Source organism: Bos grunniens, chromosome 13 (genome assembly GCF_055505025.1).
Source record: "Bos grunniens cultivar Pamir isolate PY7600 chromosome 13, Bosgru_T2T1.0, whole genome shotgun sequence".
In the NCBI taxonomy this organism is placed as follows: Eukaryota; Metazoa; Chordata; class Mammalia; order Artiodactyla; family Bovidae; genus Bos; species Bos grunniens.
Genome location: NC_141177.1, coordinates 26,734,968 through 26,749,682, shown reverse-complemented (window position 1 = coordinate 26,749,682; position 14,715 = coordinate 26,734,968). Strand labels below are relative to the sequence as shown.

General features: G+C 53.1%; 1 protein-coding gene and 1 long non-coding RNA gene across 19 annotated transcripts in view; one reads left to right on the top strand and one right to left on the bottom strand.

Moving 5' to 3' along the window:
• PHACTR3 (phosphatase and actin regulator 3) overlaps positions 1-14,715 on the bottom strand; it is a 206,276-nt gene that overhangs the window by 81,412 nt on the left and 110,149 nt on the right. For 8 of the 18 annotated variants that reach the window (XM_086330978.1, XM_086330984.1, XM_086330983.1 and 5 more), the window contains exons 1-2: positions 6,014-6,170; positions 2,212-2,289 (exon numbers count right to left, since the gene is read on the bottom strand). In XM_086330978.1, coding sequence (XP_086187104.1) covers positions 2,212-2,289; positions 6,014-6,170 — 235 coding nt within the window. Of the gene's footprint in view, positions 1-287; positions 443-2,211; positions 2,290-2,458; positions 2,821-6,013; positions 6,176-14,715 lie in introns of those variants that run through there. The other 10 variants (XM_086330986.1, XM_086330989.1, XM_086330991.1 and 7 more) reach the window with 3 other exon arrangements.
• LOC147360549 (uncharacterized) lies at positions 11,217-12,738 on the top strand. The gene is made up of 2 exons (XR_015140044.1): positions 11,217-11,321; positions 11,928-12,738. It is a non-coding gene; the product is annotated as an uncharacterized LOC147360549 (long non-coding RNA).

The window sequence follows — 14,715 nt, the reverse complement described above, 5'->3', positions numbered from 1 at the left end:
CTGGGGCAACCCTTGCTGCCCGACTTCTCACACACACACCCCCAACCAGTGACACGCCCCCAACCAGCAATGCCCCCCAGCAGGCTCACCCCAGACTCTGCCCACTCTCCCTGTGGCTTCCTGGGCCCCCGTGGCCCCGGAGGAGCCTGTCACCCAGCCGCTTCCTGGGGAGTCTTGTTCTCTTGGCTCTGTCCACGTTGAAGGAAGAGGCAGGAGGGCGCTAGGCCCTGTGAGATGCCAGACTCTCTCCCTTTCTCCATTCCTGACCTCCCCACTTCCCCACCCACCTTCTCTCAGCAGCTCCTTCTTGAGGTGCCTGCTCCCTTCCCCTGTGGGGTCCTGCACGGGCTGCTCCATGGGGCTGGAAGACGCTACCCAATTCCCTATCACTCTCGCATCTCACCCTTGGCAGCACCAACATTAGAGCCAGCTGGGGAGGTTTATAAAGCAGGGCGCCTAAGCCCCGCCCCCAGCGCCTTGGACAGCAGGGCTCCCAGGTGACCCTAATTGTAGCAAGTTCGAGAAGCAGCCTGTTGACTCCCGCCACCTTTGGCCCCTCCAGCATCAGCCCCGCTCACGTTCTCCATGAGCTCCGTGCCTCTCCTTCAGCACACTCAGCTCAGCTGTGACTGTATGCTGACCTGTGGGATTACACAATCTTTGTTCCCCACCAGACTGTCGGGCTCTCCGGTAGCTTGAACAGTAAAGCATCCTCCCGCTGATGCACGGAGACCCGGGTTCAATCTCTGGGCTGGGAAGATCCCCAGGAGGAGAACACGGAAACCCACTCCAGTATTCTTGCTTGGAGAATCCCATGGACAGAGGAGGCTGGAGGGCTACAGTCCATGGGGTCACAAAGAGTCGGACACGACTGTACAACTGAACAACAATAAATTTAAAACAGTCCAGATTCCCATCTCAGCGATGACATTCTCCTAAATCTGAGACACAGACTAGACCGTTTAGCATCTGAAAGTCCCAGGATTTGATACCAACCCTCCCTTTTTTCTTGCACCAGGCAAAGTTGGATTTTTAGCACTAATTTCCCATGCAGTTTTCCCTGAAAACAGTATCATCAAACTCTTTTCTTCTTAAATCCAAAGGAGAGAGAGGATATGAGGAGCCTGCCTGAAGCAGACCATCTAATAATCTGGGTTCACTGACTCCATGGGCTCCCTTCCTATTTCCTGATGCCTGGGCCAAATTACCAAGACACTAGGAATATCTTAGTGTCTTATCTTAGTATATATCTTAATATCTTATGGAGATAGGAATTCCATTTAGTCACGTGTCCTTGGGGGAACTAGCTCCGTGAGGCTGAATTCTTTCAATCAAGGGGGCAAGAACTTGGTTCAGCTCCAGAGACACTGGTAAACAGCAGTGAGGTTTTCTGAGACCCCCTTTTCCTACTCTCGCCAAGCTTCAGGGAACTAGAAAGCAAGAAGCTTAAGGTCAGAATCCAAGTCCTATGCCTCACACTATCACCAAAGGAGGAAGATAGGGAAAGTCAAGCATTCTGTAAATTAGTTGTGATGGTGATAAAACCAGGTGTTTCTCAAAGACGCAAACACAGGCAACCACACAGATGCCATGCTGAGTACTGTCTCTGGACCAGAGACTGAACAGCATCGGGGCCCTGCCTCCGGCTGCATGACCCAGGGCAGCCACCTCCCAGGTACTTCCATTCCTCATCTGGAGACAGGGGTACCACCACACCCAGTCCTGAGGATGCTGCGAGGACCAAAGGATGAAGGTGAACCCAGCACAGCAGTGGGTGTACAGTCGACACTTAAGAAATGGCAGCTGCAGTTCTAAGTCGTCGTGGGGAACGAAGACTCAACAAATCAAGGATTAAACTACGAATGTGAAGAAACAAAAGTCACCGCTACAACTCCAGAGGAATCGGGACAAACCACTAACTCCATCCACACCCGGCTGGGGTGGGAAGCAACCCCTCATTCCCCAGGGCAAGTGGGTACGCTCAGCTCAAGCCCCGGGAGTGGTTGACTCCTACACTCACAGAAGGGTCCTCAGGGGCAGGGGCTGAGCCATGGGTCCTGACTTGGAAAACTTCTCTAACCAGAGAATCCAGTGCAACCGCCACATCCGGACAACAGACTCCTGGGACACTCCACCCTGAGGGACTTGCTGGGCCCCCATGAGACCCCCAGCTCTGTGTTCCCGGGCCCAGCCTTGCCCAGCCCCACTTACCTTGCTCCATCATCTCCAGCAGCCCCTTCTTGATGAGGTCCTCCCGGCCCTGCCTGCCGGCCATCTTCTTCTCCAAGGCTGCACGAAATACAAACATCAGGTGAGTCCCAGGCTGTGCATCTCAGGCCCCACCTGGAGCCTCGGCCAAGGCCACCTCCAGTTCGGGAAGAGAGCAGTAAAGCAACAGGTGACCGTGGGTCAGGGGGCTACCAGGCAGGGGTGCGGTCAGGAACCCAAGCTCCCTTACCAAGCAGTGTGCTGATCGTGTACGGGAAAGCCGGGCCTTGGGGAGGCGAATGAATTCTGTTTAAGGCAGTGGTTTCCTGGCTCATCTGAGAAGCGATGCCCCAAACACCGCCCTCTAAGTTCTCACTGGCCGTTCCTTGGCCGTATTCGCCTTCACTTACCAACCCAGGGCCCTGTTCCCTCTCTGCCCTCGATGCTCTGGGGTGCATGTCTGTGGTTTTATACATCTTGGCTGCCCTTTGTCTGTTCACAGATCAGCCTTCTGCACAACTGCCCCACTGGAGGCTCCTCCAGTGAATCCCAGGTTCACCCTTTCAAAGACTGTGCCAGTCAAATAGGAAGGAGGCGGGCTGGCCCCTATTCCCCTCCACTGATTCTAATGTGCAGAAGGGCCCTTGTCAATTTCTTCTTCAGAATAGCCCTTTGGCCCTCCTCCCAGAGCAAAGCACTCCAACTTGCCTCCGCTCCGCCTCTCCCCTCCCAGGGGCCAAGCTCACTTGCTTGATGAGCTCCTTTTCCCCCTAACTGCCCAGAAACCAATTTGCCTACAGTAGAATGCAATTCCCAAACACAAACCCACATCATTCCTCAGACCCTCTCTTTAAAAGATGCAAAGTGCCAGCTATGAGCCTGGGTCACAGAGGGCCCTGAGTCCCCCACACGTGTGAGTGCTCTGCCCGATGTAGGTTACAATGGGGAATGGAACTGCCATCCAACCAGTGAAGCTTAAAGTCCAGTGGCCGATGACAAACGGATGATGACAAAGGAGTCACTGAATTTATTCAAAAATATTTTCTGAGCACCTACTCTGTGTAGGCATGGGGGAGCAAGAGAGGCATGAGCTCTGCCTGTGGGCCAGCACTTTGGCACAGAGGACTCACATCTATTACAAGCAGGCCAGTGGCATCAACCAGAACCAGACAGCCCAGGACAGGGCATCCAGGGAACTCCGGTGGCCTTCCTGAGGGCGTTGACTCAGGGATGACTAGGAAAACCCCAAATGTATCAGCAAAGAGACATTTGGGGCAAAGGGAACTTAATTTCCAAGCCAATTTCCAGGTGCCAGAAGTGTGGATAAAACTGAGTAATTGGGTTGCCATTTCCTTCTCCAGGGGATCTTCCTGACCCAGGGATGGAACCCAGGTCTCCTGCATGCAGGCAGATTCTTTATGGTCTGAGCCATCAGGGAAGCCTCGTGGAACTCTGGCTTTGGGAGGGACAAGCAAAAAGGCTGCTGTCCAGCCCAAAAACAGAGGCGAGCAGAACCAGAGTGGAGTCTCTGAACTGAGGGACCCTGTCGTCCGACCAGCACTGAGAGGTGCTTACGGGAGGCTGGCCTGGGTGCAGGGCATTACGCGAACTGTCTGTGAGTCCTCCTGATGTAAGAGTCAGAGCCAGGGGCAGTGTCCGTATCTCAGGGACACTCACCCCCAGCAGGTACAGGCTGCAATGCCACTTCCAGACTTCAGGCTTTGAGAGCCACCTTCATGGTGTTGCCCAATCCCCACTCTGGCCAAACTACAGTTTGCTTTGTTTTTCCCTTTAAATCATCTTTATTTTTACTTCATCTCATCCTGGCCAAGGATGCCTGTGAAATCAAGGATTTGATACGCTGAAGTAAATAACATCCCACACTTTGGGGGGAAAGGATGGTTTAGAATAAATAAATAAGATGCAGTGCTGTCTGCAGAATTCCAAATGCTTGATAAAGGACCCAGTGCTGGGGATGCCTGCCTGAAGGTGGGGCTGCTGCAGGTGTTCACCTGGAGACCCTCAGTCCCCTGGCAGGGTTCCCGCAGTGCTCTGATAAGCTCACAGGTCACCTCCTGCAGCCCAGTGCCAAGTGAACCAGGAGCACAAGGTCCCAAGAGCACACAGCCCACCCTCCTATCCCACAGCTCAGAGAGCACTGGGGCTCTCTGGGGTCACAGAGATCACCCTATTCCAGCCCCCGAGCCTTTCACTGATGCCCAACCTGGCGCACCTGCACAGCTATTCCCACAGCTGCGATGGTCTTCCTTGCTTTTATCCAGGGGTCAATTACACCTTGGCTCAGTGTCACCCCCTCACCTGGGTCTTCTCAGGCCACCCATCCCAAGGCCATGCCCACCCCACCCACCTGCTCCCCAGCGCCTGCACCAAGATCCTGGCTGTCACGTGCTCGTTCCCTTGTTTGTCTATCTGTCTCCCGACTACCCCCTTGGAGGAAAGCTTCAAGCAGGCAGGGTCTAGTCCCCCTCCCTAGCTCTCTGGCATATGAAGCTGCATCAGATTCATTGAATATCAGTATTCTGCTTTCATTCTTGATGAAGAGAGCTTGTCAATCAAATTCTCGGGCAGTTAGAAACATATCCTTGTGAAACACAAAGTGTGAATGGAAGACTCGCTGCTGCTATTAGGAGCCCCCCGCTCCTCACAAGTGGCTTTGCCTCTGCCGTGCTCTGAGCGCTGGAGTCTGCGCCACTTCAAGGCTGGGACCCCCAGGGACCGCCAGAGGCAGCAGCCCGAGAAGGGCACTTCTCAGGCAGATCCCTGGGGCCCAGGACTAATTCCACGCCAGCGCCTCCCTCGTTAATTGTTTCCAGCCGCAGCTAACAGGGCCTGTGGGAGCTGAGAGTCTCTCTCTCTCTCTCTCTCTCCCCCCCCTCCCCCAGGTTTGCTTCCCAGGGCACCGACCTCCCCTTAACCCAAGGTACCCTGGCACCCAGGAGCCAGACCTGAACCCGGCTGCCCCACGACCCACCACTGCTCGGCCCTGGAGGCGGCTGCCCGTCTCATCCCACTTCCCGTCCTGGTATGGCAGGAGCGTGGGCGACGGGGTGGTTCTGAGCATTTAGTTGGTTACCGTGATGTGTCGCTTTTACCCTGACAGCTGTGTCACTGTCACCAAATCCACCCCGTGGGTCTGGCTCACGGCCGGGGCAGGGGCAGAGGTACAACCTCCTGTTAGCCAACTTCCCATAGAGCTGAAGGTGACTGAGGGGGGCTTCTAGAACCTTCAGTGGGCGGAATGCCCAGATATGAAGTCTCTTCAGGAAGAGCTTAGGAGCTGGCAAGTGGAGGCCTTCTTCGGCAGGAGCCTTGAGGCATCGCAGCTAAACTGATGGCCCTCACCATCTGAATCACTGGGGGGACTCTTGGGCTCGGTGGTTGTCTCCAGGCCCCGGGTTATCAAAGTGAGTTTCCAGGTGCGGAAGGGAGGGTGTTTCATGCTCAGGTGTGGTCAGTCAGGAGAGATGGTTACCAGCTGGGTCTCACACCAGACTGGCCCTGCACCAACCCGTAACTAGGTCAAGGGGGTCACGTGTGCCCCTTGGAGTCTGGGTGGTGCATGGGCTACGGGTGTGCCTGCTGCTGCTGCCACAGCCCCAGCCAGGGACCTGGAGGGACCAGAGGAGGAAGGGACCTGCAGGAGGCGGAACAGCTCCTGTCATAGGGCCCACAGAGCACAACCCACCCCTCCCAACATCTGCAAAAGAAAGCGAGCTGACAGTGACATTGGGCCTCCACCCCAACCCTGCCTACCCCCCAACCTGTCTCCCACACCCATACTCACCTGACGTGGTCTGCTTCAGTTTTTCGTTTTTCTTTTTCCTCCATTTCCAGGGTTTGAAGATTCTGCCCAGGGTGGCCAGCTTGCTATTCCTCCTCACGGGGGGAGTTCGAATCCCTGAGACCAGATATTCGGAGCGCACTGGGGGGGTTTGGTCCATTTCATCTGGAAGGAGAAAACCCAGAGAGGGGTCAGTGGTGACCAAGCTCACACGACACCCTGGGGGGCCTGAGGTGACCCCCCTCCCCTGGGGACCACAGTGATCCTCCAAAGCCTGGGGCTCAAGAGGGCGGTCCAGGCAATGGGCACACTCTCATCTTCCATCGCATGCCAGCCCGTGTTCGAGTGCACACCAAGCAGGTTAATTCACCTCTCGCCCCCGTGAGAAGGAGCTGGGAGCCTGAGTTCTTCCAGAACCAAGAAACCCCAGAGAGACCTGAAGACACAAGAAGAGCAGGGCTGGAATGAGCAAGTACCAGGCCAGAGGATGTCACCAGCAGTCAGAGGGGCCAGGGCCTGGGGCGGGCTGGTCATCACCAGACCCAGCCTGATGCCCCATGTGACTGGTCCCCTGGCCAGCAGCCTCCAGAGAAACCCCCAAGGTTTGACTTCCCAAGCGCTTTTCTTATCAGCAGCCCAAGCCACTCAGCCCCCTGAGCCTCAGTGTCCACATCTGGAGAACAATGGCCATCCCCCATACCTAGGGTGGAGAGGAAGTTTTTGTGTGACCATAGCATGGTCATGAAGTCTGAAGTCATACAGAACCACACGAAATACACAGTTTATTGATAGCATGTTACAATGCATGTAAAGTACTATTATTTATGTTTTGAAACTGTAGACACTCTGATTAACACGGCACACCAGCATGGGGGACTTCCGGCAGAAATTTTCATGTAATAATTTATATAAGCAATATAATAATTCTTATGGAGTGAAAGTCACTGCTTGTTCAGGACTGGGTGCTATGGTATTTTATTCCCATAGTAAAACTATGAAGTGGAGACTGTTATTACATCCATTTTACAGATGGGCACACTGAGGCTGTCAGAGCAACACAATTCTGGTCTCAGGCAGTCTGACTCCAGAAACCTCTCTCATATTGCTAAACTGCTTCTAGGGTGATGATACAAATTTATTGCCCAGAGCAGGAACCAAATGGATGGATGGATGGAACACAACAAGAGACATAAACTAAGATGGTCCCAGCCAACCACTCTCTCTCTAGCTGTCCCCACACCCTCCCCTCCACCAAACCACCACCAAGGGGGATTTGGAATTTTAGTTCCCTGACCAGGGATAGAACCCATGCCCCCTGCATGGGGGTCTTAACCACTGGACCACCAGGGAAGTCCCTCTCCAGTGGTTTTTAATCAAATGTTAAATATATACCCGGGACTGGCTCCACAAAGCAATCCCATGTGGACAGACAGTCCAGGGGTGTCTTGTTCAAGAACTTCTGCCCGCAGACCCAAGGAACCAGCCAGGCTCCTAAGCCAAGGCCATCCTCCTTGTCTTCACCTCTTGTGTTCACCTAAGACCCCAGGGCTGAATATCCAGGAGGGGCCCAGGACTTTTGGGTCAGGGAGTGAGTCAGGGCAGTCCAAGGACTGGTCGCGGATCCCCAGCTCCATGCTCCAGGCGTGCAGGTTGCAGACAGTCCTTCTCTCCCCAGAGGAGGTTTATTCCATGTTACATCCTCTCCCTTCTTTCCTCCGCCCACGGACGCCAGATGGGAGCAGAACGGCCAGAACCACGTGGCCCCAGGAAAGCTGACTGTCCCGAAGGCATTATTGGCACAAAGGGGAAAGAATTGGCCAGGTCTCCCCAAGCTTCTGGGCTGGTTTGAAGATAAAGACAAAGATCCCCAGAGATGTACATGGGGATGGGGAAGAATAGCCATCACCTTGTTTATATTAATGCCTCATCTCACTCCACAAAGGATGTGTGGCCATTACATAAACACATGCCCGACAAGATACAATGAGTGTCTGAGGAAATCCGAAGGAAAGGAGTATAGACAGGGTCACTGCATCAAGGGTTAGACACCATGTGCCACTCAGAGCTTCCTAGCAGCCAAAGCAAAAAGGAGAAGCCCAGAGAATAAACCACAAATCAGACCCCAAACCTGGAATAGCTGGACTTCAACCCAGGCCATCAGCATCTCCATCCCAGAAGCCCACTTGCTAAGTCACTTCAGTTGTGTCTGATTCTTTATGACCCATAGACTACAGTCCACCAGGCTTTTCTGTCCATGGGATTTCCCAGGCAAGAATACTGGAGCGAGTTGACATTTCCTTCTCCAGGAGATCTTCCCAACCCAAGGATCAAACCCATGTCTCCTGCATAGGCAGGTGGATTTCAATGCTAAGAAACATACAGTGCAGTGGTGATTCGGGAAGTTTGCAAAGAGCCTTGAAGATGAGGAGCACAATGGCTGCCATTGGAAGTTGAGAACAACCAGTTGAGAAGATCATTGAAGCTGATCCTCTTCCAACTACACAAGAAGTTGCCAAAAAACACATCAACCATTCTAACAGAAGCCCATACAAGCCTTCGAACTGGTGTTCTCTGTGAACCCCGACAGTGAAACTCTGCCCATATCACTTTCCTGCGTACTCCCCGTGACCTCTCTTCTCATTTAGGACAAAACTACCAAGCCTGCAAAGGGCTCTGAGGTCTGCTCCTGCTCACGCCCACCTCACTCCTGCCCACTGGCCCCCCTGTCCCATTTCATCATCAGCATCCTATGCATTAGTATCCCTGGCACTTATAGAAACCAGAATGTCACAGGTGTTAGGATGCAGGTGCTGGAACCAGGCACTGGGGCTCACTCATTCAGCTCTGTCACTCACCCCCTGGGGCTGAGGGGCTCACACCACCCTCCTTCTCCCCTCTGCATCCTCACCTTTGCCATGGCCTTGCTGGAGGAACAGGGAACAGGGGACTTCCCAAGTCCTCGTCTGCTTTGCTTGAACCCATGAGGGGCAGGCAGAAGGACAGTGCAGCCCCTCCCTCATCGCCCCCTCCCCTCTCCCTCTGCCATCACCACCATCAGTTTTAATCCATGGTCTCCTTGCTCCCCCCACCTCACCTCTGCCCCCTAGTGGCTGGAGCAGGTACTGTGGTTCCCACCTCACTTCGACACACCTGGGTCCTCACAGTACAGTCTGGGACACAGGCAGCCTGTGGCCACTGAGCAGACTTCACTCCACACTCCTCTTGAGAGAACTCACTCATTCATTTATTCAACAAAAACCTACTGACACCAGGCATGTATCAGGAACTGCACCAGGAGGAGGAGGTACAGAAGTGAACAGAAAGGATCCCTACCTTCGTGGGGCTTCTATCCCCACAAAGGTCTATCTTCTGCAAGATGGACAACAGGTGTGGCTATTCAGAAACCAGCCCTGTTCACCACCTTGTTCCCTGATGCCTTCCTCTCCTGATTTTTCCCCATCACATTTATCACCTGGTGTATGGGCTTTCCTGATGACCCAGCTGGTAAAGAATCCTGCAATACAGGAGATAAAGGAGGCGCGGGTTTGATCCCTGGGTTGGGACTATACCCTGGGGAGGGCATGGAAACCCATTCCAGTATTTTTGACTAGAGAATTCCATGGACAGAGGAGTCTGGCAGGCTACAGTCCATGGGGTTGCAAAGGGTCAGACACGACCGAGTGACTAAGCACACACACACGTGTGTGTGTATGTGCCTGCATGCACACAGACACACACACACCCCTGCACAATTACCTGTTTGCCTGCTGCTCATAGTCACCTCCCTAATTGGAAGGCAGGGTCTGCTTTGACATCTGGTTTGCAGCCAAACCCCTGGTGTCCAGAATACATGAGGCAAGAACCCACGTGCTGAAGGCAATCTTTCCAGACGCAAGGATGGATTGACAGAACCCAGCACTTTCTCAGGGAGCTGGGAGAACATGTGGGTGACTGTAAACAGCCGGTTATGAAAGGCTGCTCTGAGCGGGGCTATTGGAGCAAAAGCCTGGATGAGGGAGCCAGCAGTGTAGACAGGAATGGAGCAGGGAAGAGGGTCCCAGGCAGAGGAGGAATGAGCTCAAGGGCTTGGAGGAAGAGCACAGTAGGGGAGGGCTGTGGATGAGCTGGGGAGGCAGGCAGAGGCTTGAACTTGATTCAAAACCCAGCAGGAGCCTCCGGGGTTCTTCAGCTCAAACAACTGGATTTGTTCATTTATCAAATATCCAATGTGTGTGACCAGGAAGACACCTTAGTCTGAGTGACTCCCTGAGGTTGTGGGGGTGGTGGGGGATTTCCTGCTGTCATGGGAGGAGTAAAGACCCCTGCGCCCTGGTGGGGACCCCCTCCAGAGGTCTGAAGGCTGTGCCTCCACCTCCCTCTCTCCCTGCCTGCCCCTAGGTGAGGGCTAGACCAGGTGAGGGCTGTGACTTACAATCCAAGGTCAGAAACTTCAGAAGAGATGCGCAGTCAGCGAAGGAACCGCTTACAAGCCACCCGAGGGCATGAATCTGTCACTGATGGTGTGACTGGAGGTCCGAGTGAGCAAAAGTGGGGTGGTCCTCCTGGGCACTGCATGGCCCACTCACACTGGCAGGTGGGAGTGAATGTGGGCAAGTGTGTATCTAGGAGAGAGGGTGTGTATATGTGTGAGCCTTTATGGGTGTGCACATGTGAACCCGTACACATGTGTCACACAGAGAAGAGAGGCTGGGGGGACTGCCACCCCTCTCTCCAGCCCATTAATTTGCTCAGCATCCCTGGAGTTGCTGGGGAGCCTCCTTCCCACATCAGAGAGGATTCCTGGAGGTGCAGACACATTAGTAGACTCTGAATAGTGCAGTGGCACTCAGTTCCAGGGGCACCTCTGCCACCTGTGAGGCATTAGCAGTTAATTAATGAAAACTGTTTTCCCCACATCTGCTGAGCAAGTACAGCTTGCAGCCACAGGGCAGGCGGGAGCACCTCACAGGCTCCCACATGATGGATGGGGCGGGCGCCCTGCCCTGGAGCTGAAGGGGCCGGCCCCAGCCCCTCCCTTCTCTGGTCCCTTGGACCAGCGGGTCCACAACATTTTTGGCACCAGGGACCGGTTTCATGGAAGACAACTTTCACATGGACCAGTGTAGGGGTGCAGAAGACAGTTTCAGGGTGATTCAAGCACATCACATTTATTGAGTTTGTTGAACAGGAGGCAGAGCTCAGGCAGTAATGTGAGTGATGGGGAGCAGCTGTAAATAAAGATGAAGCTTCTCTCATTCACCTGCCACTCACCTCCTGCTGTGAGGCCCACTTCCTAACAGGCTGCAGAGCGGTAAGGGTCTGTGGCTCCCAGGTTGGCGACCCCTGCCTTAGACAACTCCAATCCTCTCCCGGTTCCCTCTGAGGCTCACAGCAAGGGAGACACCTGTCCCCCGGGACTCAATGCCCATCCACCCCCATTGATAGATCCCACAAAGCTACAAGTCAGGCACTGCTAGAACAAGGCAGTGAAGGATACCAATGCCACGGCCAAGGAGGTCACTGAGCTTATGGGCTAATTTCCATGTCTGTCTCAGGGCCAGCTCCTTTATTCCTAATACTCCCTTCCATCCTAGCTCTGATCACAGTCAGATCTCATCTTGGGATGTGCTGTTTATTGTTATCATCTATCTTTCCCATCAGAACAAATATAAGCTTTATGAGAATAGGAACTGTGGCCATCTTGTTCATCACGGGTCCCTGGCATCTTCACAGGCAACTGGCACCCAGGAGGCATTCAAATAAACACCTGCTTGATCTGTGAATCTGGGAAGCAGAGCTGCCAGGGCTGGAGCCCCCATCCTCCTAACTCCAAAGTCCTCCTCTTAGTGACATCAGGCATTTCGGCTTCCTTGTCTTCTATCCACTGACCTGTCCCTGTCTCCTTCTGCTTCCCCAGGTCACCTTCCCCAAAACACACTGGGAGGGAAGCCCCCCTCACTGATTACCAGGTGCCGTGTGCTGAGCTACGGGCCTCACAGGGGAAACAGGCCCCATCTGTATCAGACAATACTGAAACACAACCTTTTGCTTGTTTCACTCATTCATTCATGAATTCATTCATCAAGCATCAGCTGAGGCCTGCTGTGTGCCAGGGCTGCTCTGAGTTTGAGACAGAGCTGTAAACACAACTGATACACTGTCTTGCTCTGCATGAAGCTCACCTGCTTACGGAGGAGGAAGAGAAGCAAGAAACAGTGACTCCAGAGCGTGAAATGAGCTATGAAAGAAGCAAACAGGAAGTGGGGATGTGGGTCAGCAGTGTGGCCTCTGTTTCTTCAGTGAGTCCTTGCCTTCCCCGAAGAATCCGCCTGGCAATATGTAGTGCCCACGTTATGTAAACAAAGCACTGTGCCAGGTGTGAGGTGAAATAAAGAGATGCCGGACACTCCCCTGCCCTGATGGACTCACTGACTATGGGGGAAATCAAGATGCACTGAATCACCAGGGAGAACCAAGACGGAGAATTATAACTTCAGAGGAAGCAACTCTTCCTGCCTGGGCTGGGAAAACTCTGAGAAGGCTACCAGGGGTGGGGGTGACACTGGAGCTGGGCCTTGGAGGTTAACTAGGAGCTGAATAAAAGGTGCACACCCATAAAAGCATGATCGCAGGTGGTGTCTGGTGCATAACAAAGAACACGGGGGAGTAAGATTTGACGCCTCCAGTCTCTGAGGCTCAGATGCCCTATAAAATCTCCACATATAAAACTGGGATCCACACAGAGATTCCATCTGTCTATGGTGCCAACTCATGACCAACATACACCCACAAATACACAGACATAAAATTATCATCATTATCATCACCACTGACTATCAATAATAGGAAAAGATAATCTCAAAGTAAGAAAAAAATCTTTCTTATTGCTATATCAATAAATACATGGATAAATGAAAAAAATAGCAAGTGTTGTCCTTATTGTTTTTAAGTTGCTGGCATGGGTCTGAGTATGTGAATCTGAAAACCCTTAGGCTGGCGCTCTCCATTTCTGGATGGAGAGGATGGAGGCGTTCAGCCAAGAAGAGCCGTGTGTGGCCACGATGGCGCCTTGAGAGCATGAGAACCACGTAGGGATCTGGTTCGAGACCAGCCACATGGAACGGCTGCAGAGAACATCAGTGTGGGCAGCAGCTTCAGGGAACAAGGCTGAAGGCCAGGAGGCCCGCTGAGAGAGGCCAGGCAGGGTGAGGGCCGTGGGACAGCAGGGAAGAGCAGGGTGGTCCAGGGACGTCATTGCAGCCGAGTCTTCACCAGATCTTGGTGAGAAAACAAGGGGCCAGGAACACAGGCAGAAGACTCCAGAAAACCAAGGTTTGTTTTGTCGTCACTGTCATCAGCAACAGCAGCATCTGTTGGGCACCTGCTGCGTGACAAGCTGTGTTCTGAGCACCTGACATGGATCCGCTCATTCCGTTCCCGTCAAGACCTGAGAAGGCAGGTCGCTATCTTCATCACTCACATTAGAGTAAAGAAAATGGAAGCAGGGATGAAACAACTTTCCCAGGTCACGCGGCTAAAGTGATAGAGTGGGCTTGGAAATCAGGACACCTGCTCTGAAAGCCCTCGTCCTAACCCCAATGTCAGACGCCATGGAGCAGATGATAACAGCGCTGTTACCTGGGATACGGGATGAAGGAGGAGAAGCAGATATGGAGCAGAGAGCATCATTAAAGCAATGTACACGAAAATCATGGCATTTAGGGTGTAAAGACCAATAACTTGTGCCCAGTCTGCAAGAGATGTGGCTTTATGGCTGCTGTCTATTAAGAAAGTGCTGGGTGCTTTCATAGACACACCATCTGGATGGCTCCGAAGGTCCAAAGCCAAATTCACGAAATGGATTTGAAGTTGCCCAATACAGAACTAGTCTTGGTTTGACCTTCTCCTGTCCTCCTGGAAAGTTCTGGAGTATCAGTCCAAGAGCAGGATATGTTAGGGGGGTACTGATAAACCCAAGAAGAACTGGGCCACATGTGGACAGCTTCCAGGGAGCAGTGAGACCACATCCCCAGGGTCACGCTGCTCAGAATGCAGGAAGAAGCTGGTTGCTGAGTGGGGCAGGGGAGCAGGGATTAGGAAGAAGAATGAATTTACTTAAAGCGGGGGTGGGGTGGGAGGGGGAAGAATTCCTGAAGGCCTGTGGCTCTATGCCCAGCAACTCTGCAGACATCTCTCTACAGTTCTCCAAGTATATCCATCAGAACCTGTGAACAGTGACAGCCCCCTGCGATGGAAAAACTGCCGCCTTCCAGCTGGGAGGGAACAGGGACCCCCACAGCAGGTGCCCAGCACAGCAGCGGGTGCAGGAGTAAATGAATGAAGAAGAGAATGAATGAATGAGAAATGGATCCTGGAATACAAAAACTGAAATGGAATCAGAATGCAGGTCAACGGTACTTAACAAAGACCTGAGCACCTCTGTGCCCCTTTATGAGGGCAGATAATTATTCCTGAGCAACTTCCTGGCCGCATGCTGGCCCATCATTTTTCCTGGCTGCCACCTAAGCAGACGGCACCTCCTTTCTCTCCCTCCCTCATTAGTCGAGGTGCTAAGGAACATACAGAAGGAAACACAAGGCCCTGGCTGAGCTTAGAGTGAATAACCGGTCTCTGGAATACTGAGAATTAAACAAATGCTTCATCATAGAAGAACATGTCTTGGCATGCTCAAAGGAAGGCCACCA